Source organism: Sinocyclocheilus rhinocerous, unplaced genomic scaffold, assembly GCF_001515625.1.
Source record: "Sinocyclocheilus rhinocerous isolate Xijiao unplaced genomic scaffold, SAMN03320098_v1.1 scaffold1085, whole genome shotgun sequence".
In the NCBI taxonomy this organism is placed as follows: domain Eukaryota; kingdom Metazoa; phylum Chordata; class Actinopteri; order Cypriniformes; family Cyprinidae; genus Sinocyclocheilus; species Sinocyclocheilus rhinocerous.
This window is the reverse complement of record NW_015659401.1, coordinates 1,229,336-1,255,414: the sequence shown is the minus strand read 5'-3', so window position 1 is coordinate 1,255,414 and position 26,079 is coordinate 1,229,336. Positions and strand designations below refer to the sequence as shown.

General features: G+C 38.3%; 2 protein-coding genes across 3 annotated transcripts in view; both read left to right on the top strand.

The window, feature by feature from the left end:
- Positions 1-17,373, top strand: part of LOC107723797 (transcription factor COE1-like) — a 45,870-nt gene extending 28,497 nt beyond the window's left edge. Inside the window, exons 5-10 of the mRNA XM_016532497.1 lie at positions 2,902-2,990; positions 12,532-12,597; positions 13,879-14,056; positions 15,096-15,275; positions 16,314-16,508; positions 17,363-17,373. Coding sequence (XP_016387983.1) covers positions 2,902-2,990; positions 12,532-12,597; positions 13,879-14,056; positions 15,096-15,275; positions 16,314-16,508; positions 17,363-17,373 — 719 coding nt within the window. The remainder of the gene's footprint in view (positions 1-2,901; positions 2,991-12,531; positions 12,598-13,878; positions 14,057-15,095; positions 15,276-16,313; positions 16,509-17,362) is intronic.
- A 26-nt stretch (positions 17,374-17,399) lies between these two features.
- On the top strand, positions 17,400-18,844 carry LOC107723831 (transcription factor COE1-like). Of its 2 annotated transcripts, none has more exons than XM_016532545.1 (2): positions 17,400-17,615; positions 18,553-18,844. In XM_016532545.1, the coding sequence occupies exons 1-2, from the start codon at positions 17,441-17,443 to the stop codon at positions 18,618-18,620; spliced, it is 243 nt and encodes an 80-aa protein (XP_016388031.1). In that variant the 5' UTR covers positions 17,400-17,440; the 3' UTR covers positions 18,621-18,844. The 2 variants fall into 2 exon arrangements, with proteins under 2 accessions (XP_016388031.1, XP_016388030.1); XM_016532544.1 differs by having other exon boundaries at positions 18,550-18,844.
- Positions 18,845-26,079: the final 7,235 nt, after the last annotated feature.

The following is a 26,079-nucleotide window of genomic DNA, read 5'->3' as shown; positions in this document are numbered from 1 at the left end:
GATGGTGACCATTTGTGGACTGCAGTCTTCAAGTCATTCCACAGATTTTCAGTAGGGTTTAAATCTGGGCTCTGACTAGGCCATGCAAGGACATTCACCTTTTTCTCCTTCAACCACTGTGTGCTCAGTTTTGCTGTGTGCTTCGGGTCATTGTCTTGTTGGAAGGTAAACTTTCTTCCCATTGACAACTTTCTGGAAGAGGGCAGCAGATTATCCTCAAGAATTTGATGGTATTTTGCCCCATTCATTTTTCCTTCTATCCTGACAAGTGCTCCAGTCCCTGATGCAGAGAAACACCCCCTTAACAAGATATTACCACCTCCAAGCTTTACTGTAGGAATGCTGTTATTTAGATGGTGAGCTGTATTGAATTTCTGCCAGACATATCGTTTGGTGTTGAGGCCAAATAATTCAATTTTAGTCTCATGTGGCCTCAGAATCTTCAAGGTGCGTTTTGGCAAAGCTCAGTTGTGACTGCATGTGGCCTTTCTTGAGGAGTGGCTTTTTTCTTACAACCCTCCCATACAAGCCACATTTGTGGAGAATGTGTGGTATTGTTGTCACATGCACACAAAGTCCACTCTTTGTCATAAATTCCTGCAACTGCTTCAGAGTTGCTGTAGGCCTCTTGGTCCCTCTCTTACCAGTTTCCTCCTGGCTCTTTCATCCAGTTTGGAGCGATGTCCTGATCCAGGGAGGGTCTGTGTGGTACCAAATACCTTCCTCTTCTTAATAAAAGGCTTCATTGTGCTTCTAGGCATTGATAAAGCCTTTGAAAATGTTTGTATCCATCTCCCGACTTGTACCTGCCCCCAACTTTATCCCGGAGATCTTTTGACAGTGCCTAGCCACTCATAGTTGATTGTTTGCTTCAGTTGCACTACTGTTACGTCCCTTAAGTTTTTGAACTTGGCTGAACTAGGGGAGAATGGGAAAATAAGATTTGGAAAGATGTGTGTGTACATATACAAGAACTCCGGCAGGACTTCCTGTTGGTGGTGTTATATCTTTTACTTGAATGTTATAAGTTGCACTGAGTAAATATAGCTGGATAAAACAAAAACTGTGTCTGTCTTCATTTCAGACTGCTAAGCAACAAAATGTGATTATTTTAAAGTGGGGTGATTCTTTTCTAAACCCATTGTAGCATAAATCCAGCTTAAAACCAGTGGCTCCAAAAATGGTTTGGACACTTTAAAATGTATGAATTTTAAAACAAGCCATTTATTTTAAAATAGGATAGCACACTTTTCAAAGACAACCATTTTACAGAAGGATGTTTGTTAGGTTTTAAATGATAAAAACAATGGATATACAGTTTAGAATGAATATAAAATATTTTGACACTTGTCAAACATTAGTGGACCATAGTTAATGTGATGAACTACTCTTATGGTTATTCTGATAGGACACCTGTGTGAACCTCTATCAGTGCATTCACTAAAAATCAACTTAAAATTATGTAAGAGGACGAACACTTGTGAAAAAAAGGTTTACATTTCTTTGATGCTACTTGGTTTGATGTTTGTTATCTAACGCATTGAAATTCATACATAGCTTAAATGTCTAAATACTTTTGGGACCACTGTATGCTGCATATCAAATATCGAATATCTCTGCTGACATATATATCTCTTACTCTCTCTCAGTGAAGCACAAAAGGGCTCTGTGTGAATGTGCCCCTGAGGGCTGGAGTTTAGCACCACAACAGATAAACACACAAACAAGCTCTTTGGGCCAGTGCTGGAGAAAGACCCATTGTCTCAGTGTGAAAGTCCTGCTCAATCCAGGGAGGTTAGAAAAACATTGGACCAAGCACCATGTGGTCCACCCGTGCAGGATGTTTGGCCCTATCACGCAGATCGGGTTCCTTTTTCAATATTATCTTATTGCTCTGTCCTTAGCAAGCATTCGTGAAGCTGTCTGTGGGCCTCTGAGGAGTGGGAGGTGCCGCTCTACAGAAATGAAAACTTTAATTGAATTATTTGCTTATAACGGAGGTCTATAGATTTGTTTTGCAGATTACTTGGTGCTTATGTATACAAAACAGAAGAGGGAGTTGAATTCAGAATTATTTGTTATTGGAGTTTGTTTAAGGACACAGCAAATTTAAAAAGGCACCTATTAGTTCTGTGCTGATCTTAAACATGCTTATAGATGAAATTATCTGGCTGCTTCTGGTCATCATAAGATCTGTGCCAGTCGTTGTTAGTCTTTGTTTTATATATATATATATATTGTTTGCATTATTTACATCTTGTAGCTGTACCACTGAAACTGTGAGTATATTAACATTTACATCATTTACTTCCATTGCAAGTACCTTACTGTTTCCCATGTTTTTGCTTTTTTTTAAGGAAAAGGAAGGACAAGTGGAAATAACTTTTTCTGGTAATCAACATTATGCTGCGCATACTGTCTGTTGAGCTGAACTTGTACTGAACCCAGAATATTTTGCCTGACACACAAGCAAAAACAGTCACATTGCTGTTAAACTGTAGCATTTGCAATTCAGTTGAACCTGTCACAAGTCTCACTGTTCACGACCAGTTTTTGAAGCTTTCCATGAAGGTTGTGCCTTTACACCGACTGCAAAAATAGACAGGATCCATTCACACAAACTGCTCAAGTGTTATTTTATTCATAAAGTGGTGCCTTGTGGTTGCAAACTGCTAAAGCATAGTGGGAATTGATACAGATATTTTGGCAGCTAGTTAGGAAACATAATATTTGATACTTTAGTTATCATTTTATTGCTATTTGCTTTTGTGTTTTTTGGAACCGTATTGAGGTCTGAAGGAAATGACACTTATGTTTTATATACATTTCTTTGTAATGGTAATTGCAGATGGGTGTTGAATTTCCTTGCGGTAACATGGTTGAATTTTCTCTTTCCTGTAGCACTGAATGAACCCACAATTGACTATGGTTTCCAGCGGCTACAGAAGGTGATCCCTAGACACCCAGGCGACCCTGAGCGCTTACCAAAGGTCAGTTCTTTAGCATGACGTATTGTCCTTTCTTTTCTTTAAAGTCAGCATGAAGTCAATATTGACCCCATTTACTTTCTCTATACACGTTTCTGGTCTTATTGTGAACAATTCGTTGGTGCATTATTCTAAAGATTATCCTTTCAAACAACTTTTGTTTTCCGCTGACATCAATTAGGGCCAAACAGGCTACTAGGTTAACCAGTTACCAAATAACTGTTTAGACTTTTTTTTTTTTGCAAAATCACAAAAAATGTTTGGCTCCAATCTGGTATGTAAAAAGAATAAGAATTCCTAAATAATAAGTCCCGTCCAGATATTTTCTCATTCACATTATAAGTAAAATGGGTTTCGGTGTTGACATTAACCGTTGACTTTATTTTCTGTAGTTCACTTTTATTTTCAAAGAGCAATTGCTAGCATAAACACACTGGTCCCGATTTCCGATAGCCATGGTCTAGTTATTTGAACCATTCATTACAGACTCCTTCAGTTCAGAGATTATGTACTGTATATTCATTCTCACGCAGTTGTGTTCAGTATTCTTGTGAAAGGAGCCCAGTTGTGGACCCAGTTGGGTGTTTATTTCTCTCTCCATGCACGCTTCTTAGGGAGAGGCAGGCCATGTACATGGATCCTTTGGGAGGGATAAATAAACATTACTTTATCATGTTGTGCGTGTCCTATACCCCAGAGCCCCGCTCCAGCAGCACCACTTAATAGTGTACAAAAAAAAGGGAGTAATTATGGCTGGCTGGGCCTGCTCACGCTCAGGACTGACCTTGTGCTGATAGCAGCCTTCTGTATCAAAGCTGGGCCATCAGTATTCATGGCCCATGAGCCACCTCCCAATCCATTGCACCTTAAACACATCAAATTAGACCCAGGGGGTCAACGAATGTGGTGTCAAACTAAAGCCAGCCTAGAGGAATCAGGCAAATGTAATTGGTGGCCAAGTAGTTACAGTGGGCTGCTAATCTCATGTGACCTGCACCACACATCACTTTTATTTTAGTATCATTGAGATAGTATTATAGTTTTATATGTATGTATATATTTTAAGTAGTTATTTTAGTGCATCAACTTAAACTAAAAATATTGTCTTGGCAACTAGCTGATTTATGGTTTTAGTTTTAGATGACTATAATAACCCTGGCACACAGTCTGTTTTCTTTCTTCTTTTCATTGAGGCACATTGTTTGGTGATTTAGTAGAGTGCTTGACAGGAAGTGATATCACAGCTGTGCCTTTGTGATGTCAGAGTTAACATTTTGCAGGCACTCTGGGAATAAATGGGTCATGGGCTGCAGCACAGATTCATCGGGTCATTTTCAACTAGTCAGGCAAGGTTTTAAAATATACACTACCAGTCAAACGTGAGGACGCTCCTCATTCTTTATTATTATTATTATTATTATTATATTTGTATCCACATTTTATTCACATAATAATGGATCCTTTGGGAGGGATCATTCGCTATCCACTTGGGGAAAAATTCTTAAATCCTTTTTTATTATTATTATTTCTTTATTTATTATTTTATTTTTATTTCTTTATTTCATTCTTAGGCACAATTCGTATTTGACTACAACAAAACAAAACAAAACAAAAATAAAATAAAATAATTATTATTTAAAAATAATTGTTCTTTCAAATTAAATAATTAATATTTGACTACAAACTACTTTTTGAGTTTTTAGATCATGAAAAACATTGTTAAGTATGTCCAAACTTTTGACTGGTAGTGTGTAGTGATATTATTTGCTAAATGTTATCTGTAGCTTAATAAATATGTCATGAACAATTTTGTGAAGTTTTTCATTTAATTTTTATCTTGATGTAGGTTTTATCCTTCCTCTATCTCTCTATTTCTTCTTCCCTTCCCTCACTCACTCACTCACTACCTCACTTCCCTTCCCTCATGTTAGTTTCCATTCCCCAGCTGGTGGGGAGAGGACAGATCTTCTGTCTACTGTCAGTGGGGCTAAAGAGGGCAACAGTGTTTGATCTCAGTCCCTAATGAACCACATGGACATTGTCTGAATACCTTCCTCTGCAGTCCCACAGTCTGAACCCACACACACACACACACACACACACACACACACACTAGCAAACACACACTCGCCCTCCATTGTGTACTAAAACACTGAGCTGAACCGCTAAAGGGCCCAGCAGACATGTGTTGCTACTCGTCCCACATTATGCTGATGGGGACTATTACATTACTAGCTCATTGATGTCACTGATGAAGATATAAATATCCCCTTACAATGACAGATTACCTATACATGAAAATATAAATGGCTAGACATTTAAAAGAGCATATTGAAGGTTCCCACAGTCATCTGGAAATATCAGGATTTTTTTTTTTACATTTTACAATTGTGTTGTTCTTTTCCAAATTCATAAAATTGTAATCCTGGAAAATCCTTTTATTAATTTTTTTATTGCTCAGCTTATTTCATTGCTTAGAAATAGCTTTTTTAGTGTAAGATCTAGGAAATGATTGTTAAAAATCAACATGCCATGGGAATCAACTGGTCACAAGATTTGGGAACCCTGTTTTTATAATTTGCTTATCAGTCAGAGAATTAGCTTCTCTGCAGAAAGAGGAAAAGTTAAATGCACCTCATGACGATTATTTTTATCTGTCTGCCATATTGGAACAGTCTGGTAATTTTCATTGAAACTGGGGCAGCATGTTGCTCACATATGCTCTCTGTGGTCTTAACCTTGGCTTGATTTGGACTCATTTTCCTGGGCTGATGATAAAGCTGAATGCATTAGGTGGGTCATGGCCGGGGTCACTTATCATATACTTATCGGGGTCATATCTTTCCCACCGTTTTCAGCATAAAGGAGGTAGATTTGAATACACTCGTGGCTGCACTCCCCAGAGAGCCTGCTTAACAGCCGCCCATAGTTTTAACTGATTCCTTACCTTTTAATGAATAGGGTGGGATGGCCCACAAGTGAGCAGCCTCACTCTATTAGAGCTGCTGAATAAAACAGGTAGGCAAAAATACTCAGTGAGATAGCTTCGGGGTCAGGTATAGGGGAAGTCCCGGAGGAAGCAGTTAGATGCTTGTTTGGTTATATTAGGATACTGAAGTACATGCCCACTTTTTCAGCAAGCCCACTTGAAAAAAAAAGACATATTAAGTCTTGTTTTCAGATAAATCTAACAAAATTAATTAAGGTTTATGCTTAAAACAAGAAAAATATTTTCCAATTGGTAAGAAAAATAGTCATATTTTAAAGAAAAATAAAACAAAGTAATGTAATTTATTTTCATTACCCTATTTGCATTTTTTATTTTTTCCCTTTACACCTCACTAAATTTTGTTCTATTTGTCTGAATACAAACCTTAATATCTTAAAGGTTTTGCTTCTCAAGTAAATGTCTTATTTCAAGAATGTTAAACTTTTTTTACTGAAAGACATAAAAATACTGTATGGTGTATGGTGTGTGTGTGTGTGTGTGTATGTGTGTGTGTGTGTGTGTGTGTGTGCGTGTGCGTGCGTGTAATGCATTCATTTTTTCTTAATTGGGGTTTTAAAAAATCCTTAATAATGAGTAAATTGTGATAAATAAACCATGCAACTGGTTTATTTGCAACTCATGATTCATGAGTTGCAAATAAACCATGCAACTCATGAATCACACCATTTCAAACTTTGAAGCAAAACAAGTATTTGAAAATTAGAGAAAGAGCCGAAGGTGCAAGATTAACTCTATATATTTGATGAATTTGAAGTTATTCACAGTGCTTCATGAGAGTGGGATGTCGCTGTTGAGCTTTTTCCATGTGGTTTTCATTTCTGTTTTTTTCTGGTTCCAAGTAGAACCTGTAGTCTTGATGTCTTGGAGGATTATATGTAGTGCAGTTGAAATCACACTGACTTTTGGCTTCTACAGAAGCATATTCTATCACTTAACAACCTCCGAGCTCATGGTATGTCTTTGCGGACAGATTTAATTTTTTCTCTATGGAAAAAATGAATGTCAAATAAGTTAATGTTTATCTTCAGAGAATGCAGATCACATGGAAAACAATATCCCAATATGTTCAACAACGCACTAACATGTACACCTTTAGTCCTTGGCCTTGACAGGTTGGCAGAGAGAGAGAGAGAAAGAGAACAAAAGGAACAGAGGTAGGAAGGTGGAGAGAGAGAGAGAGAGAGAGAGAGACCAGGGTGATCCATCATGGTGAAGTCAGCTGTCCGGTGCTGCCTTCTCACAGGTCAGCCGATCGAAGGCACCACAGCCCTCACTTTATTACTGCTCGCCCAACAATAATTGAGTCACCACAAGGGGGAAGAGGCAGCCAAGGCTGCATGAGGAAAGAGGGTGTAGAGGTAGTGAACATGGAAAGGGTAAATTAGAAATAATTTCTTGGTGTACCTATATATGTCCGGCCGGTTGTCAAGACAAGGCTGGTGTTAGCAGATGGATATTACCCTGATTTCCTCATGTACTTGAGGTTGTACGCATCTCTCTCTCTCTGTCTTCCCCTCCTTATTTCTGTCCCTCCTCCTCTCGTTCGAACACTCTCAGCGAGATATTAACAGCGTCGGCTACTGCGCCCAGCCACTCATTTCAGCACTATTGATTTTGCCCTTTATTGAGGCAATAACAGTTTGTTGACGGCACTTCTCTAAACTGCTGGACTCAATCACAGGTGATAGCCAAGTGTGGAACACGGCAGGTTAACTTGTTTCTCTCAGTCCTTGAACAAGCGTGCTACTATGTTATCCAGCCCTGCAAATTTATTACACAGCAATAGTTCAACAAGATGTTTTTTTTTTTCTGTGATATTTTGAAAAAATGAATTATGGCATCTGAAATATCTTATAACAACAGGATTTTCGCATATGTGGTACTAGTGATAGTGAGGATATGTGAAATTAGGACATTCAGGGCCCCAATGACCCCTCGAATGGAGCAAGAGCCCCCTAAAGTATTGTTTAAAATCGAGTGTTGCATTGCATGTATATAATGTATGTAAGTGTGTATATATGTTATATTTTATATTATTTAATATTTTAAATGGGTGTTTAAATAAACTGATTAATATAATACATTAAAAATATTTCTTTTCTTTTTTATAGTAGAATTTATATATTTATATATTGTGTAGGGAATAATTTCGAGGAGAAACTACTAATTGAATAGTGGAAACTGCGTCCCACAATGCACCTGGCCCATATTCAGCACATCTAGGCTGCGGCCTTGTTTGGTCTCTCTCCATCTCTTCTGTTAGCATTGTTTCCTACATTTTCCCTGTCACTTCACATCCACCTGATCCCCATTGGCTGCCTCCACAGGGTCCAGAATTCAATCTGTGCTTCCAGGAACAATATCCTGCTTCTGAGTAACACTGCAGCGTGCTCTTTATATATTGCTGGGAAATCCATAAGGCTACTATAAAATATCTGAATATGGATCTAGTTAAACTTAACCTGCACAAATTTATCTAGACCAGCATTGCAAAACTCAAATCAAGTAAAGTTAGGATTCACCAATCTAGACAACTGTGGCGAAACTTTTAATAGTGTTTGTTATATAAGTCATTGAGTCTTTGCAAATTTTTGGTGGCTGCACTCCGATGTTGTACTGTGCAAATGTGGACAGACAGGTTATTTTTGACTTTCAGAGAGTAACCTTTGAGGCCCGGAGAGAATATGAATTATGCTATGAAGCCACATTAGTTAAAGAGCACAGTGACTGATATTTATGATGGGCAGATATTGATGGGAGGAAGACATGGAGGAGGAGGTGGAGATTGGAGGGAGACTAAGGATATTTGATTTTGCATTTGACAAACTCGGTGGATAAGCCACCATGTTAAGCAGTACATTCAACCGAGCGAGCAAACTCAAATCTGCGAAAGTCAAAGAAGTGCGCATCAGCTGTGTTCAAACACATGTAATGGACATTCTGCTCTAATTCATATGTGATTCACCACGTCTACGCAATACGATGGACACGTTCACTCAGTGCACTCTTGCATGCATCACAGTTTACCTCACGCAAAAGTAATTAACACATATATACCCTTAAAAACTTGCTTAAATTCAGGAAAATGCATGTAAACATATTAACTGTCATACATTATAACACCACAAACCATAATTTTGATGAACCACTGTACTCTTATACTGACAGTAACTAACTCTGTCATAGGGCTGCTGATTATTACGGTAAAAACACTTTTCTATCAGATTAAAACCTGACACATTGTTCTGGGAACCATCACAGTTGAATTGACTCACCGTTTGAGTATCTTATCTCTTACATCAGCGACAAATGGTGTGTTTGAAACTGAAGATTAGATTATTGTCAGGATAGGGAAAGGCTCACTATATGATAGCCCTCATTCATCAAAATGGATTGCAGCCTTGGTGGGTATAAACAGCATGACATTACACACCAGTGTGGTCACTGTTTGAGTCAAGCATTTGCAGTTATTGAAAACAGATAGAGGCATATGAGTTTGTGTGGTTAGCTTGCACAGATTATATGTACATCCCACTTGGATTGGGTTTGCTCTTGGTGCACCCTATATATAGTATGTGCTGTTCTTATACTCTAGTATTTAGTTTTTGAATGCTTGCAGTAAGGTTGTCAGTTTAATTTTCAGTGCATGATTAATAATATTAATAAAAATGATGAATAATATTTATAATCAGTATTAATATTTGTTATATTTATAAATATCTACTTACCAAAATGAAAAAGGTGGTTAGTTTTCCTACCATTAGCATAATTAAAATAAATTTTTGGAACACCTTTTTCAAAATGTAACTATTTTTTTGTATCTTGACAGTGTATTTTTTAATTATATAATATGGATAATATGGAAATAAAATAAAAGTACATTGACTCCTGAAGCCACTTTTTTGATTATCCAGTGCTTTACTAATCTACTACAATGCAATGTTTTTAAATAATTTTCTGTAGGGGCGTTTCCCCCAAATTTTCATATCATGTAATTCATTTAATTAAGATTTTTAATCATTTGACAGCCTTTGTTTCCATGAGATTCTGTGGACTGAAGGACTTATAAAATATATGTATTTTGTTATTACTGCACAGCACCCCAGTGTGAGGGATCTCAGTTAAGATAATAAAACCAGAACCTCCACAAGACCAGCAGTCCATGAAGTCAGGGAAGCAGAGCAGGAAGTATGACATCATCACTCCGTTCCGTTCCGCATGAGCGACGACGGTGACCCCGCTGGTATTACTGCTCTAATAGAACATTAGGAGATGATAAAATTGCAAATGAACAAGCACAGGAATAATTTTGTCATGTTTTTACAGGCCTGGCTTCCTTGTAAATGTGCAGACGCCATTGCCTTATCATTCCAGATGTGACCCGGGCCTTATTTCATTTTTTCAGCAGTCCCCTTCCTAATTAATGTATATCATATTACCAGCCACCATAATTTACACACAGGAACAGATTCAATGTCCGGCGCACATTAATGTGGAGGCTGGCCCTTACTGTGCTGCGCTGTGGGCTATTTGATATTATATTCTGCGAAACACTACGCCTGGGGTTGTTTGGTTGCACACATTCGCATTTATATGTGCTTATGTATTTCTATGAATGTGTATATATACATCACAGCTTTCACGTTGATGGAAAACAAAGCTGGAAAACACCTGTCAGGGTGCTAAAGACACTCCGAATGGGTCAAAACGGAGATCGAGTCCTCATAGCTCATGGCCGCACTGAAGGAGCGGAGAAGGGGGGAGGATTGAGCAGGGGTTATGATGGCTCTGACTGATAGACAGCTATACAGACGCGCAGATCCAAGATCAGGTTTCTTTCCTGTTTACCGCTCCTGGCTCCCTGCTCGGCCCTTACTGGAAGCCCTGCTACTCGCCCAGGAAATAGGCTCTGCTTCCAGACACAGGGCCACCACACACGGCCCGTGCTAATAGCATTTATTTGTTTGTCTGGACAAACTTTTGGCCCCTTCCTTATTGCATTTGCCCTCTCAACAGATCTCTCCCCCACCCCCCAATATCGTAATGACGGGAGATCGATAGGTAAGGACGAGACCTTCTAACAAAGGAGAGTGGGAGCGAAAGGGAGAGAAGTAGATGAGAGTGTGAGAGGTGTACTGGATAAATGACACAGTGCAGCAGGGGACCAAGCCATGGACTAATGCTTCCCATCCCTTATGTTCTTCCACCATCCCTCGAAGAAGAGGGTAAAGGAGAATAGAGCCCGTTGGAGTCACACATCCATACTAAAGCACCACTTTAGGCCTCCCCAGGCTCCCGCACTTCTCTCAATCACCCAGCCCAAGCCCGGGCGAACGGAGACTGGTGCCTCCCCCGCGAAGCACCCCTAACGAGGGGTTAACGCAGTGCCAGAGCTCCCATTATTGAGTGAATTTAGCACCTTGGACAGCGCACTAAAAATCTTTATTGCTTTGCTGACCCCCTTGTCATGTTCGTGTCTGTGTGTTGCATTTGGGGCCGTCGGGGGGAGGCGGAGGGGGCTGATTGAAAGGCAATATGTCGGCTGGCAGGCAGGCACACATGCTCGGGGGCTTGTTCGCAGCGAGGGTTACACGCCGAGGGTGAGAACAATTTTCTGGTTGTCGCACTGCGAGCTTATTTCCTCAGCACCAGCACATTAACTTTTAAAAAGGGTTCCACTGGAGCTTCAGGGTTTAAAAAAAAATGAAGAGAAGAAGAGGGCTTGGAAGAAAGGAAATGAATACACAGTGTAAAGAACACTGTAAATAAATGTTTAATGTGTGAAAAGGATGGTAATAAATAGGTTTCCAGTTATGAAAGTCGATTACCTGGAAGGAAAATAGCGTTACTGTTGCCCGTGCCTCCTGCGGAGCAGTCGTTTGCATGCACTAACATGCATGTATTTGCTTTAAATGTGTTTGTATTCATGTATTATACATGGGATCGTGGCAGTACTGTTGGTAGGAAGAGCTAGGTAAAGTATGGTGCTGTTAAGGTGTTTTCTAAAATGTATACCCTCTGCAAATTGTAGGGGAGTTGTGGTCAAGGATATTGGCTAGCAATTCAAAGGTTGCATGTTCAAACCCTGTCAGGGGTGATCTATGAACTGAAGAGCCCTGTTAGCATTTTGCCCTTTAGCAAAGCACTTAACCTGATATTGTTCTAAAGGGACTGATTCTGTAGTAATTGTACTGTAAGTTTGTTTGTGCTTGTCGACAAATAAACAAATAGACTAGAAAAATTTGTTGGCTAAATAAATAAAAAATTAACGTTGCTTTCTAAACATTCTTAAAATTCTTAATTTCATAAAATAATGGCATATGATATTAGGAACTGCTTTTAGAAAATATGTCTTGAAATACTTTTTTTTTTTCTTGTTTTAAGATATATTATCTGAAAATTTTACCATTTTATCAATTATATTATCAGTTGTCAAGTAAATTAATCTAGTGATCAAGATCATGTTTTGTGCATTTGACATCAAAATTGACATGGAAAGCTAAAGTGCCACCTTTTATCTTTTCTGTTATATAGGAGGTGATTCTGAAGAGGGCAGCAGACCTGGTGGAAGCTCTGTATGGGATGCCACACAATAATCAGGTGAGATTCAGGTGAACACAATGAAACATCAAACCATAAACAGGGCCTCATTCCATATCCATGCATACACATGTATTTGTGCATAAAATCTGTTTAGGTGAATTTTCACACAGAAATCATGATTAAAAAATAAATTTGGTCTAAAATGTATTTTATAACTTTTTTTTAAATAATTTTTAGAAATCACATTCTAAAATTATCTTAGAAATCAGTCATTTGTTATGATAATTTTAACAAAATATTTAATATTATTAGAAATTTAATTGAACTCGACAAAAAAATAAGATCTCGTTTCGCACCCTCTCAGACTTGAATGCATGTGCACAAGAGAGAGTGCAAACTGTATTATTAGTAAAAAAAAAAAAATGCACATTGTGTTATAGGATCAGTGCAAATAATAAAATGTTCCACATTTAAATGGTTTAATTAAACAGCACAGTTAAGCATTTGTTTCCAGTTAAGGCCATTTTAGAGCTTTAAGACCATAGAATTGTTCTCTAATATTCCCTAACATATTCTCTCAACATAAATCCCCCAATGTAATTCCTTCAGAGCTCTCTCTCATTGGTTTGAAGGACCACAAGGGCATCTTCAATGTTAGATCAGTTATGAACTGCGAGTGAGGGTATATGCTCATCGATTGCAGAACTGAGCATGAGTGCAGTGATGCTGAATTATTTAGGCTGGGCAGTGGATGGAGCATGACTCCAGTCATCAACCCACTCAAAGAGCTCTCTCAGAACCCCCTGTCCCCCCAATCTCCACTCGGTCCTTTTGTCTTTATGACGGTGAATTTGAGACATGAATTTTCCATCAAAATGTGCAGCCCCCCTTTCCCAGCCCCCAAAATTAAAGTTTTCTGCTCTAGCTGATTAGCAGATAAACACATCTTTAATGATTATACTTCTAGATTTTGTTCTTTTAGTATTAAGAATATATTGATTTATATGATCATATTTGACCAGGTGTGTTTATCTGGCAACTCATACTGTAGGTTGCCCATACTTAGATATAATTATTTTAAGACAATTTTCAAAATACTAAACAATAAGGTGCAGTGGGTATTTGGGGTTTTTAAATTGTTGTTTAATATTAACTGTTATTTTTTATTATTTATTGACTGATTGATTGTATTTTATTGGGTTATGATTACTTATTTAGTCAAACTGTTATTATTTATACTGTATGATTATTTGAAAGAGAGTGTTTTTTTTCAGGCAGTTGGCTTACTAGTATCCTTCTAATCATTGGATTGGTCTATTTCTGTGTTGATCCTGACAGGAGATCATTCTGAAAAGAGCAGCAGATATCGCAGAGGCACTCTACAATGTCCCACGTGGACACAACCAGCTGCCAGGTCTGGCTAACAGCTCAGTTCACGCTGGCATGATGGGAGTCAACTCCTTCCACGGCCAGCTCGCTGTCAATGTCTCTGAGTCCACACAAGGAGCCAATCAGGGTGAGCAGAGATGCCATCAATCTTTAAAAAACCACAAGATATTTTGGCCATTCACAAAAAAAGTGATTTACTATGAGAGTTTGTGTTTGTGTGTGTGTGTTAAACCATTACGCCTATGGGATGTCCCCACTTTTCACAAAAACAAACCTGTGTGTGTGTGTGTGTGTGTGTGTGTGTGTGTGCAAAGAGAGATATTAAGGATTAATAATTCACTTTTGCACATGGTATTTTAGTGCAAACACTAAAACCACTAACCAGTTGTTTCTCTAACCACTCTCAGTTGAGTTTAACCAGGTGCTAAATGCACTGAAATATTGCTGCAATGTATTTAATAAATCATTGTCAATCTTTCCATTTGACTCCTTTTTGTGTTAGAGTGATTCTGGATAGTCCCATTAAAGTGTGCAAGTTCACGGTATTCAGTAGTCTGCTACGTCCTTCAAACCTTAGGCAAGTGGGTGAAAAGTAGCGAGATAGACAGCATGCAGACAGATACAAGCGTTCAGCAATGCTCCCTGAACCTCCAGGCTCCTTTACCTCAGCATTCCTTGGCCTCTGTGACAATGAATGATTTGTATTAAGTCAGCAGTAATGTATCAGTCGTCTGATGAAAGGGAGAATGAATAGTAAGCAGAGCAGAGATGAGCGCTGCCTTTGTACCAGACAGCGGGGACTCCTGGAGCGAGAACTTCCTGCTGCTTTCACCCATGTCAGCGTTTAATGTCCTGATGTATATTTATAGTCCACATCCTCCTCCTGTCCTATCTGCCTCTGTATACCACTGACACACAGATCTTTCTTTTAAGGAACAGTTTACCCCAAAATGAGATTTCTATCATCATTCATTCACTGTCATGTCATTCCGGAGGTGTATGACTTTATTTCTACTGTGTAACAAAAAAAGGAGATGTTTGGTAGAATGCTCACGGTGCTCTTTTCCATACAATGAAAGTCAATGGTGACCAGGAGCTGATTCTGTTTGTTTCTAAATGTATTCTTTCCTATTTCTTTTCCTTATTACTATGAGTGTGTGTTTCAGGTTTCAGTCGAAACACAAGCAGTGTGTCCCCTCATGGTTATGTACCCAGCACGACACCCCAGCAGAGTAGCTACAGTACCGTCTCTACCAATATGAATGGATACGGCAACACAGGCATGACCACGCTGGGAGGGTCGCCCAACTTCCTCAATGGCTCTGCTGCCAACTCTCCTTATGCCAGTGAGTACTGATCCTCTCTATGTCTGTTTATCTCTCTCTTATACATTTTTGAATCAGGTGCGCATAGATATGAGTATTCACACAAAATGTTTCTTGAGCAGCAAATCAGCATATTAGAATGATTTCTGAAGGATCATATGACACTGAAGACTGGAGTAAGGATGCTGAAAATTCAGCTTGGTCATCACAGGAATACGTTACATTTTTAAATATATCAAAATAGAAAACTGTTATTTTAATTTGTGGCAATATTTCACAACATTACTGTTATTACTGAGTTTTTGATCAGATAAATGCAGCGTTGATGAGCATAAGAGACTTCTTCTTACCGACCCCAAACATTTGAACTAGTCATGATCAGACGCTGTCTATAATGCTTAGCCATTCATATAACACCAATCTTCTCGCGCGGCTTCTAAATTAAAGCGTCTTAATTAAATCAATAAACTAATTGCAGGAGAAGCAATTCAACTTCGGTACTTTGATTCCGTGATGTTAACAAGTATTTTAACAGGCTCACTGACTCCACGCTGACACTTTCAATCAATGCGAGAGAGCTGACTTTGTGGGCTCCAATTTTCATTAATTGATTAGTTAGGCCTTCATAAATGGATTATGACACTATCAGGAGAATTTACTTGGGAAAGTGCCATAAAATTTAAGCGCAGAATAATAACAACAATAAAGGTAGAGCAGGATATAAGAGAGCAACTGAAATACGACAGGAGTAATTGTAAAATCGTTGAGGGGAAAAATGCTCTTAGGGTATTAATAGACAAAAGGAGAGGCGGTAGAGATGGGGCAGAGGAGGGACCAGCGCTAATGTTGTTCTGAGAGGAGCAGACAGTGCATCTGTGGAGCTTGAGGACTGTGAACCTCCAGTCAAGGAATACTATAAAAATAAATGATCTAACATTGTATATACATATCATTACCACCTATAATTTTATTTTTAAAAAAAATCAAATCATGTGCTTCAGGTATGCTCTGATCTACCCTAAAAGCGTTTTCCCTCACTCGTTCATTCCCGTCCCTCAGTTGTTCCTTCCAGTCCCACCATGGCCTCCTCCACCAGTCTTCCCTCCAACTGCAGCAGTTCCTCAGGCATCTTCTCTTTCTCTCCGGCCAACATGGTGTCTGCAGTCAAACAGAAGAGCGCTTTTGCTCCCGTTGTGCGGCCCCAGGTCTCGCCACCCCCCACCTGCACCAGTGCCAATGGAAACGGCCTCCAAGGTGAGTGGAACAGCAGAATGAAAAGCTTGAGCTCTCCAAGAAAGGGCAAGCACAAATATGAACATTCGGTTTAAATATGTTAATTTAAGTTTTTTTGTGTGCGTGCGTGTGTCCGTGCGTGCGTGCGTGTGTGTGTGTATACACAGACACACACCTTCAAAATTTTCGGATCGGTAACCAGTTTTTATTCTTTTTTGAAAGAAGTCTCAACAAGGCTGCATTTATTTGATCAAAAATACAGTAAAACTATAATATTGTGAAATACTTTTTTATTGTAATGTATTTTAAAAATGTAATTTAATCTTGTGATAGCAAAGCTGAATTTTTAGCAGCCATTACTCCAGTCTTTAGTGTCACATGATCATTCAGAAATCATTCATTTTAACAGGCTCACTGACTCCACGCTGACACTTTCAATCAATGCGAGAGAGCTGACTTTGTGGGCTCCAATTTTCATTAATTGATTAGTTAGGCCTTCATAAATGGATTATGACACTATCAGGAGAATTTACTTGGGAAAGTGCCATAAAATTTAAGCGCAGAATAATAACAACAATAAAGGTAGAGCAGGATATAAGAGAGCAACTGAAATACGACAGGAGTAATTGTAAAATCGTTGAGGGGAAAAATGCTCTTAGGGTATTAATAGACAAAAGGAGAGGCGGTAGAGATGGGGCAGAGGAGGGACCAGCGCTAATGTTGTTCTGAGAGGAGCAGACAGTGCATCTGTGGAGCTTGAGGACTGTGAACCTCCAGTCAAGGAATACTATAAAAATAAATGATCTAACATTGTATATACATATCATTACCACCTATAATTTTATTTTTTTTAAAAATCAAATCATGTGCTTCAGGTATGCTCTGATCTACCCTAAAAGCGTTTTCCCTCACTCGTTCATTCCCGTCCCTCAGTTGTTCCTTCCAGTCCCACCATGGCCTCCTCCACCAGTCTTCCCTCCAACTGCAGCAGTTCCTCAGGCATCTTCTCTTTCTCTCCGGCCAACATGGTGTCTGCAGTCAAACAGAAGAGCGCTTTTGCTCCCGTTGTGCGGCCCCAGGTCTCGCCACCCCCCACCTGCACCAGTGCCAATGGAAACGGCCTCCAAGGTGAAATTTTCGGATCGGTAACCAGTTTTTATTCTTTTTTGAAAGAAGTCTCAACAAGGCTGCATTTATTTGATCAAAAATACAGTAAAACTATAATATTGTGAAATACTTTTTTATTGTAATGTATTTTAAAAATGTAATTTAATCTTGTGATAGCAAAGCTGAATTTTTAGCAGCCATTACTCCAGTCTTTAGTGTCACATGATCATTCAGAAATCATTCTAATATAACAATTCTCGTGCTACTTAATATTTTCGTAGAAACCGTGATACTTTTTTCAGGATTCTTTGATGAATAGTGAGATCAAAACAACAGCATTTATTTCAAATAGAAATCTTTTGCAGCAATGTAAAAGTCTGTACTGTCACTTTTGATCAATTTAATGTCTCCTTGCTGAAGTATTAACTTTTTAAAATAAAATCCTACTGACTCCAAGCTTTTAAACGATAGTGTATGTATGTGTGTGTCTGTGTATAATGATTTTGCTGTGCAGTGTTGTTTCTAAGTGCTCAGTTATAAAACCAATTGCGCTGACTCCAAAATGACAATAAACTAATTATGTTGCCTTCAATGACACATAGTTTTCACCAATTTCTTCAATCAAAAGTCTTCCATGCAGAGCACTGTTGATGTGACGCAAGGAATCTGTGGCTATGTAAAGTTTTCCAAGTAGTCACTTATGAGGTTCCATTCCAGTTGAAAGGCAGCTGTCTATGTAGGCAGTTGGCAGTGATGCAACTCACTTGTTTTGAAACAGAGCTGGAGTGTCTGATCTACAGCCTTCTAACACTTAGACAGCTGTCAGTTTGTCCTAACTTGCGGTAATCTGTTTTTACATTTGCCTCTCTGACCCAATTCCTCTTTTTGCACTAAAAAATAAATCTCTTTTTGTTTCCTTCATCTTCCTTCCCCTGCTTTCTCCCTCTGCTTCCAGTAGATCAATCTTTTGTGGACTCTAGCAAGTACTCCACCGCCAACTCCCTGCAGGGACTGGCCTTCTCCTGAAGTATGTTACACCTGTCTCACACTCTTTCTTCATCATCCTCTCTTTCTATCCATTAAGCCATCCATCAGCATGACTGTCAGATCATCCTCTCCCTTCATCCTCCCTCGTTCTCCTCACTTCTGCTCAGTCAGTGGGGGCCTGCTGTGCGTCTCCAAGAGCATGTCATATGTGTTTCATTTCCTGCCTGACTTCCTGCTTCCTGTGTCAAGTCCTCCTCAGAGTTCACTTGTGGCTGTGGAGTGTAGAATACAAGGATTTTGTCAGTTAACTAACTATAAGCCAGTTAACATCCACTAATTTAAAAATCAATCAAAACACAATTACAAATTGTTCACAAAATATGCTCATAAAAATGACACAATGTAAACAAAATTTTAATGGTCCTAAGAATAGGTTTTATTTTTTCATCCAGATTTTATTATTATTATTAAATTTCTTTATTTATTTATTTTTTTTTTTTGAGATTCCGCCAAATTGTAGCAGGCTACATAAAACCACTTTTGTGACATCTATAAAAACATATGTTCACTGTTGTCTGAAACAAAGCCATAATCAGCATTCTCTGATTTATGACAATTACTCTGCGCAGCATTTGGCCCTGGGTGTTGATCTGAAATATCTAGACATCCACAGTGAGACAATATTAAAGTAATTGAGCATTTGAGGCAGACATCTCTTATCTGCGAGCGTGGAGTGCTTCCTCTCCATATGTTGATATGCACTCAGCACTCTGACCTAATGACCGATTGTCGGTCACCACTCTTCCCCCCCCCCCCAGGAATTAGAGATGAGGGAGCAGAGAGAGGAAATCAATAGGAAGCCAATATGCTGCAAGAAAAATCTGGTGCGGTGATGTGGCCTGCTGAAAGTGGGGAGCGATAGAGAGAGAAACCAAGCTCAGTGCTCATGGGACGTGCTTCCTCTTGGCTAATACTGAATAGAAGTGATAGTAATGTTTGACTGAACGTTGTTTAATGTTTGAGAACAAAAATTATTTATCGAATCTCAAGCTATTTTTGTTTAAGTGTTGGCAAGCAAGTTCATTTGGGTCAGACTATGTATACACTGCATGCACTTTTTATTAGCATAGCTGTTTGTTTATAATTTGTCTCGTAAAAATGATGTCCGCATAAATGTGCGTCGGTCCCCATAGGCACATGAAGTAAACACTCAGTCGCTCATCGAAACACAGGCGAAAAGCTACAGTCAAATAAAAAACTGCTTTAAATGACCTGTTTTTATTCAAGTCAAATATATTATTTAATATGACTGGATTACACCAATGGAAGTCATTTTTAAGAGTAAAAATAGCTCCAACTACATGCATACACTGAGTTTGTCCTCTACGCTCTTCATGTAAATGCAAAATCCCTCAGACTGTAAGAATATCCTGAACGTCTCCTCCGAACCCGTGGAGCTTTGTCCTCATGGGAGAGAAGCATTAGCTAATGCGTTGCGAAGCTGTCCTATAGTGTTATCACTAATTGGATTGATGAATTGTTCATATAATGGCTCCCTGATGGGGAGACTGATATACAGCTCTTTTGTTTTTAAGCCAATTTCTGGACTGCTGTTACGAAGGACTTTACCCCCCGTGTTTTGCCCATGCAGAAAGGAGAGATGGAACTCCTTTTCATTTTGTTCATGGGCTTTTTGGATGAATTCAATGATCACATGCCTTTTTTACAGACTGTATCACACAAACATGACACTTCAGGAGCGGGTGCATCCCTAATGTTTCTGAGAGCAGTTACGGGGCAACAGCACAGATCTCTGTTAATACTGACCAGTTTTTATATGAACAGACACATTCGTGAAAAATCCAAATGAGAATATTTAGGCCAATTGTTTGAATACAGAGAAGAAGAAGGGAGGGTTTTTTGTCCCAGAGAGAAGCCAACAAATAGTTTGCCATAATGTTGTTTGTTTTCGTACAAAGTGAAATTGTAGCGCCATACTCACTTCCCTATAATATTTTTTTTCTTTTTTCTTTTTTTTTTTACGAAGCATCTGGGTACCAGCCGGTTTGAATGGTTATGATGTAGGAAAGTTATTTAAGAGTTATTAAACGCTGTCATGCTGTAATTTTTCAATGTTCAGATTCATCCTCAAAGAGAAGAAAAACACAACAAATCAGTATTTATGTTCATGCAAATATTTGTTGCTAAATAGAGCAGAGATATGCAGTAAACAGATGGACTGAAGGAAAGAGCCCTCGGTTGCAATGCCATTTAATTTAAAAAAAAATTCATTTTATGTGTGCTCAAGGAATGTGAGGATTTGTTTTTGATTTTAATTTTAATTTTTGCTTTGTCTATGAAAAATGAAACTGTGATATATATATTTTAATGTGTTTGGTTTGCTGTGTTCGCTAGGTTAAATTAAGTATGCTATTTCAGAGCCGACTGTTAAAACAACCCATTTTTCCTTTTTGTGTGTTTCTTTGGCTTGTTTTGGGGGACATGACTTGAATTAGCAAAGCATTTTCATGTTCAGACAGCACTGTATGAAGAATGCTTTCCAAATGTGTCAAACACCTAACATACAGCAGTTTGATTGGCTCACTTTGGTAGTCGTCTATTTTTGTACATATACTTTCTGTTGCCAAAGTCTTTGTTTTATTTGTATTTATCTCAGAATGGCTTAAGGCAGCTCATAATAACACTGATGTTCAGTTCATTGCATAAATTACATAAAATCTCACAAACTTCAGCAAACACAAATCATGGATTCTGGACAAAAAGAGGGGAGTCTCTGTAAAATATCCATATAAATAATGTATGTATATCCAGATTTTGTATATTGCTTTTCTCCCCAAATTTACTTTGATTGCGTAAGGTTTGTTGTGATTGTTTGTCCATCTGTTCGCTTTCATCACCGGCATTGTCTTTATTGTTAATGCATTTGTTTGAATTTAGATCCATGTTTTATATCATGTCAAGCTTCCAATTTTTTTTTTTTTAAGTAAGTTCTATTCGTAAAAAGCCATTGTCTATTTTTGTATAATTTGTAAGTTAAGAAGCAATTGTTTTCCTTTTGAAATGTTTTAATGTATGGCAAAAAAGTAGCATCTCACAGCATTTAATTATGTAGATTTTTTTTTAATTATATATATAAATATATGATGAATATATAAATCTATATCTTTTCTTTGAGGCTTACAGAACCTGTACTATTGTAATAATATGCATGGGCTCTTCTTGATGGTTTTATTTTGCGCGTCGAACCTAGAAGGACGTTTTCGATGAAGTTTTTATCTGTTCTTTTTAGTCTTTTCTTTCATCTTTTATTTATCTGATTATTTATGCCTGCTTATAGATCTGTCTATTCCATTATCTCTCTCACGTATATCAGTACCAGCAGTATAGATGCCTTAACAATGCAAACCCATAAGCGTACAATCACTTGTACAGACTTCACAACCACCACTACCAATAACTGTTGCCACAGAGTTACTTAAGGGATTTCTTTCCAGATAAAAAGCACAAATTGGTCTGGTTTACTTAAAGCAAGGAGGGTTAAATGAATTATTTGTCCTTTTTCTGTTGTTTGTATTATGAAGGAAAATGAGAGGGAACTTGAAGGATTATAAAGAGAGACTATATGATTTATTTTTTATGTGTTGCTAGTGCGATGGGTTGCACTTTCTCATTAATTTAAAGCAAAAGGCTGCCTTTTTCCATTCGTTTATGTCTGCTGCGTTCACAAGAGGGGGAGAAGCTCAAAGCCATATTCTACAGTGTCACCGTTCGCTCTGAAGTGGATGCTCACTTTAGCTGGAGGTGCATGCAAACCTGCATGCTTTGGGTCGTGCCACGGCACTTTGTAAGGTACCAGTGATGAATTTCTCACCCTGAGCAAAGTGACTCGATGTCAGAGCACAATGCCTTGCCCCCGGAGCTGAAGTTTTGACTCCTAGTCTGTAACGCTGTGACTTGAGTCTAATTTTACTGTCAATGATCGGTCTTTAGGGCTCTTTCATGAATGGTTTAAGTGCTGTCTCCTGTAATGTGAGTCTGCAATCTGCCATCTAACAGAAAAATGGCTTTTAATATGCTGATGTGTGAGGACTATTTAACAGAAATCACTGACCATTCATGATGTTTTTCTTTTCCATATTTGGCTGTTATGCGATGGTTACTTTGTTAGCGGCTCCATCGCAATGAATAAGATGGACTCCTCATAAAATGACAAGCATTTGATAGAACACAAGACTCGAATCAAAAAGCTGGTCTCCTTTTTTTCCTGCCTCCTATTCTTGTGTTTGTTTGTTTCATTTTTATTTTTTTGACTGGATACACACTGAACCGTTCTATTGATAGGAAAACTCAAGACAAAAACTACTGTATAGATTGTTATCATTTTTGATGAAAGCTGTAAAATAACTTTTCAAAGTTCACAATATTAAATTAAAGTTACTTCTTGTCTGTGATATTTTTTATTTTTCGGAGTGTCTTTTGTCTTTCTTGAGCCTTTCTTCCAGAAGCAGGTGTTTGGGGGCATGTTAGGAAAATAGATGTTACAAAAGTAACCCAGCATGTTATTTTTGTGCCGTCTTATTGCCAACAGATGTCTGATTGTTCGTTATCTCCGGGGAATGATCTCTCCTTGGGCCCAGCCCACTTTCCTTCTACCCCAACCCGCCAATTCCCCTTAAAGTAGCACATTTTAATTAGCCCCATTCATTAAATTATTATATACCTGATAGCATAATGAATGTGGGCTCCGACTTTCGCAAACATGATAATGATGGGCTCCTCAACTTATTAATTGAACTGCGCCTTGCATTTAATTGACTCATCATTTGCATTTACGGTCATCAGCAAAAATTAATCTCTCTCTTTTTTTAGTTTGCATGTTTAATTTAAGATGCTCTTGAACTGATTAGCTTGTAAAAGTCACTGGCAAGATTCTGCTGACCCGACTGCATGAGGGCAAACTCCACCTCAGCTTAAAAGAGAGCTTCACCTGACCCTGAAACATTAGTGAAATGCAAGTTTGAATCGTTAATATCTTGAGCCATTAAATCAAAATCTGGCACATGGTTTCAGTGGAAATTGCTGTTGTTTTAAAGCCAGAATTGGTAGTTGTCTGTTTGCTAAAATAAAAAGAAGGCCAAAACTGAGTAGAATTTTTTATTTTTTTTTTATGTTAGATATAGGTATAAATAGCCTTTTTTTAAAGATAGGAAATTATTTGCTTATTATGTCTACACCTGTAGGTCAAAAGTTAAAAGATGTTTTTGAAACAAGCCTCTTGTGCTTACCAAGGCTGTATTTATCTGATCAAAAATACAGTAAAAATACAAAAAAACAGTAATGATGGATATAATTACAATTTAAAAATAAGAATTTTCTATTTTAATATATTATTATTTTTCTCTCTCCTTTTCCCTATTCGGTCAGACATGCCACAGGTTGATTCTGAATCTTTGAATTATTTATATTGCCACCTAGTTCTAATGTATGCGTGTTTTGGATTCGCTGATTGTCAGTTCTATGTCATTATTTTTGTACAGCCGGCTGCCGTATGGAGGTAAGATGGCAGAGCTTTGGACAGCCATTAGCTAATGGATTATTGAGAGACATGGCCGCCCCCCTCACCCCCTCAACCCCCAAACCTTCAGTCCACACCCTGCAGTGAGGCATTGTCTGTTTGCTAAAATAAAAAGAAGGCCAAAACTGAGTTGAATTTTTTTTTTTTTTTTATGTTAGATATAGGTATAAATAGCCTTTTTTTAAAGATAGGAAATTATTTGCTTATTATGTCTACACCTGTAGGTCAAAAGTTAAAAGATGTTTTTGAAACAAGCCTCTTGTGCTTACCAAGGCTGTATTTATCTGATCAAAAATACAGTAAAAATACAAAAAAACAGTAATGATGGATATAATTACAATTTAAAAATAAGAATTTTCTATTTTAATATATTATTATTTTTCTCTCTCCTTTTCCCTATTCGGTCAGACATGCCACAGGTTGATTCTGAATCTTTGAATTATTTATATTGCCACCTAGTTCTAATGTATGCGTGTTTTGGATTCGCTGATTGTCAGTTCTATGTCATTATTTTTGTACAGCCGGCTGCCGTATGGAGGTAAGATGGCAGAGCTTTGGACAGCCATTAGCTAATGGATTATTGAGAGACATGGCCGCCCCCCTCACCCCCTCAACCCCCAAACCTTCAGTCCACACCCTGCAGTGAGGCACTTAGCAAACAATGCCTGCTTTGAACATTAAACATCACAAGTGAAGGATTACTTCTCTCACCTTCTCTCTCTCTTACTGTGTCTTTTTCTCTCTTTCTGTCACTCTTCCGACTCTCTCTTCGTCACGGATCCCAGGGGAGGACTGTCTGGAAGCTATAATGTAGAGGAATGAGTGATAGATGACAATTTGAACAGAGGTGTGTGTGCATCTCTCTCTACTTGTCATTGTTGACATTCACTGACAGAAACTCTATAAAGCAAATCAGCCTCTTCCTGCGTTAATGAGTGAGCTGATTGTTTTTATATGGCACTTATAAAGCTGACACATCAGAGCATGCGTGCTAAGCACACAGAGGAAAATGTATATTTCTCAGAGGTTGCTCCTTTAGTTCTCAGTAATGTCATTTAAGTAGCATGTTGTTTCAAAATTCATCGGAAGAAATAAAAACTGTCACAAATGAGAAAATTGTGGGTGTAGAGTATAAGCAATAAAAATTCATGTGGATACCAAAGCTCGGAAAATTTGGTTGAAAGAGGATCAATTTAAAACACATTGTTGTCTAGGAGAAACAATTGAGATAAAAGTCCTCATAAGTTTATATTGGAAAAAAAGCACTGCCAGGCAAGGGCATTATGCTCACTTGACTTGACTTGACTACGTTATAATAATGTCATATAAAATTAATTTAAATAATATGTTACATTGGAAATACTGTAAACATGCATGCTTTCCAGATATTCCAGCCAGCAGGTCCTGATGTAATCCATACAACATTATTGCATATCATTCAATTATTAGTCATGCAGGGAATGTTTACTGCACAGACATCTGCTCAAAAACCTTTCAGATTGTACCTTAAGATAAAGACTAATACATGCAGGAACTACCTCAGCCCCAAACAAATAAATTAATTAATAAATAAAGCAGATCGTCTCCAGCTCTTCCCATGAGCAGGGATAGAGGGGGAGAGGAGAGCTGAAAGGCATCTTTGAGAGGGAAAACGGGTCCCACTGGGGAGCTTGGGGAGAACAGAGAAAAGGAGAAAACAAGGAAAGAGCAAGACAAAGACGACGAACTGAAAAGAGGGGGGGAAATTTGAATGAATAAAAAGCCACAAGAGAGAAGAAGAGGACACGATACAGAAAGATATGGAGAGCGAGCGAGAGGGTCCTCAGTCCACAGAGATACGAGAGAGATACCGGAGATCAGAGAGGGATGTTTGATGTTCGATGCGGGAAGGCGCCAAAAGAC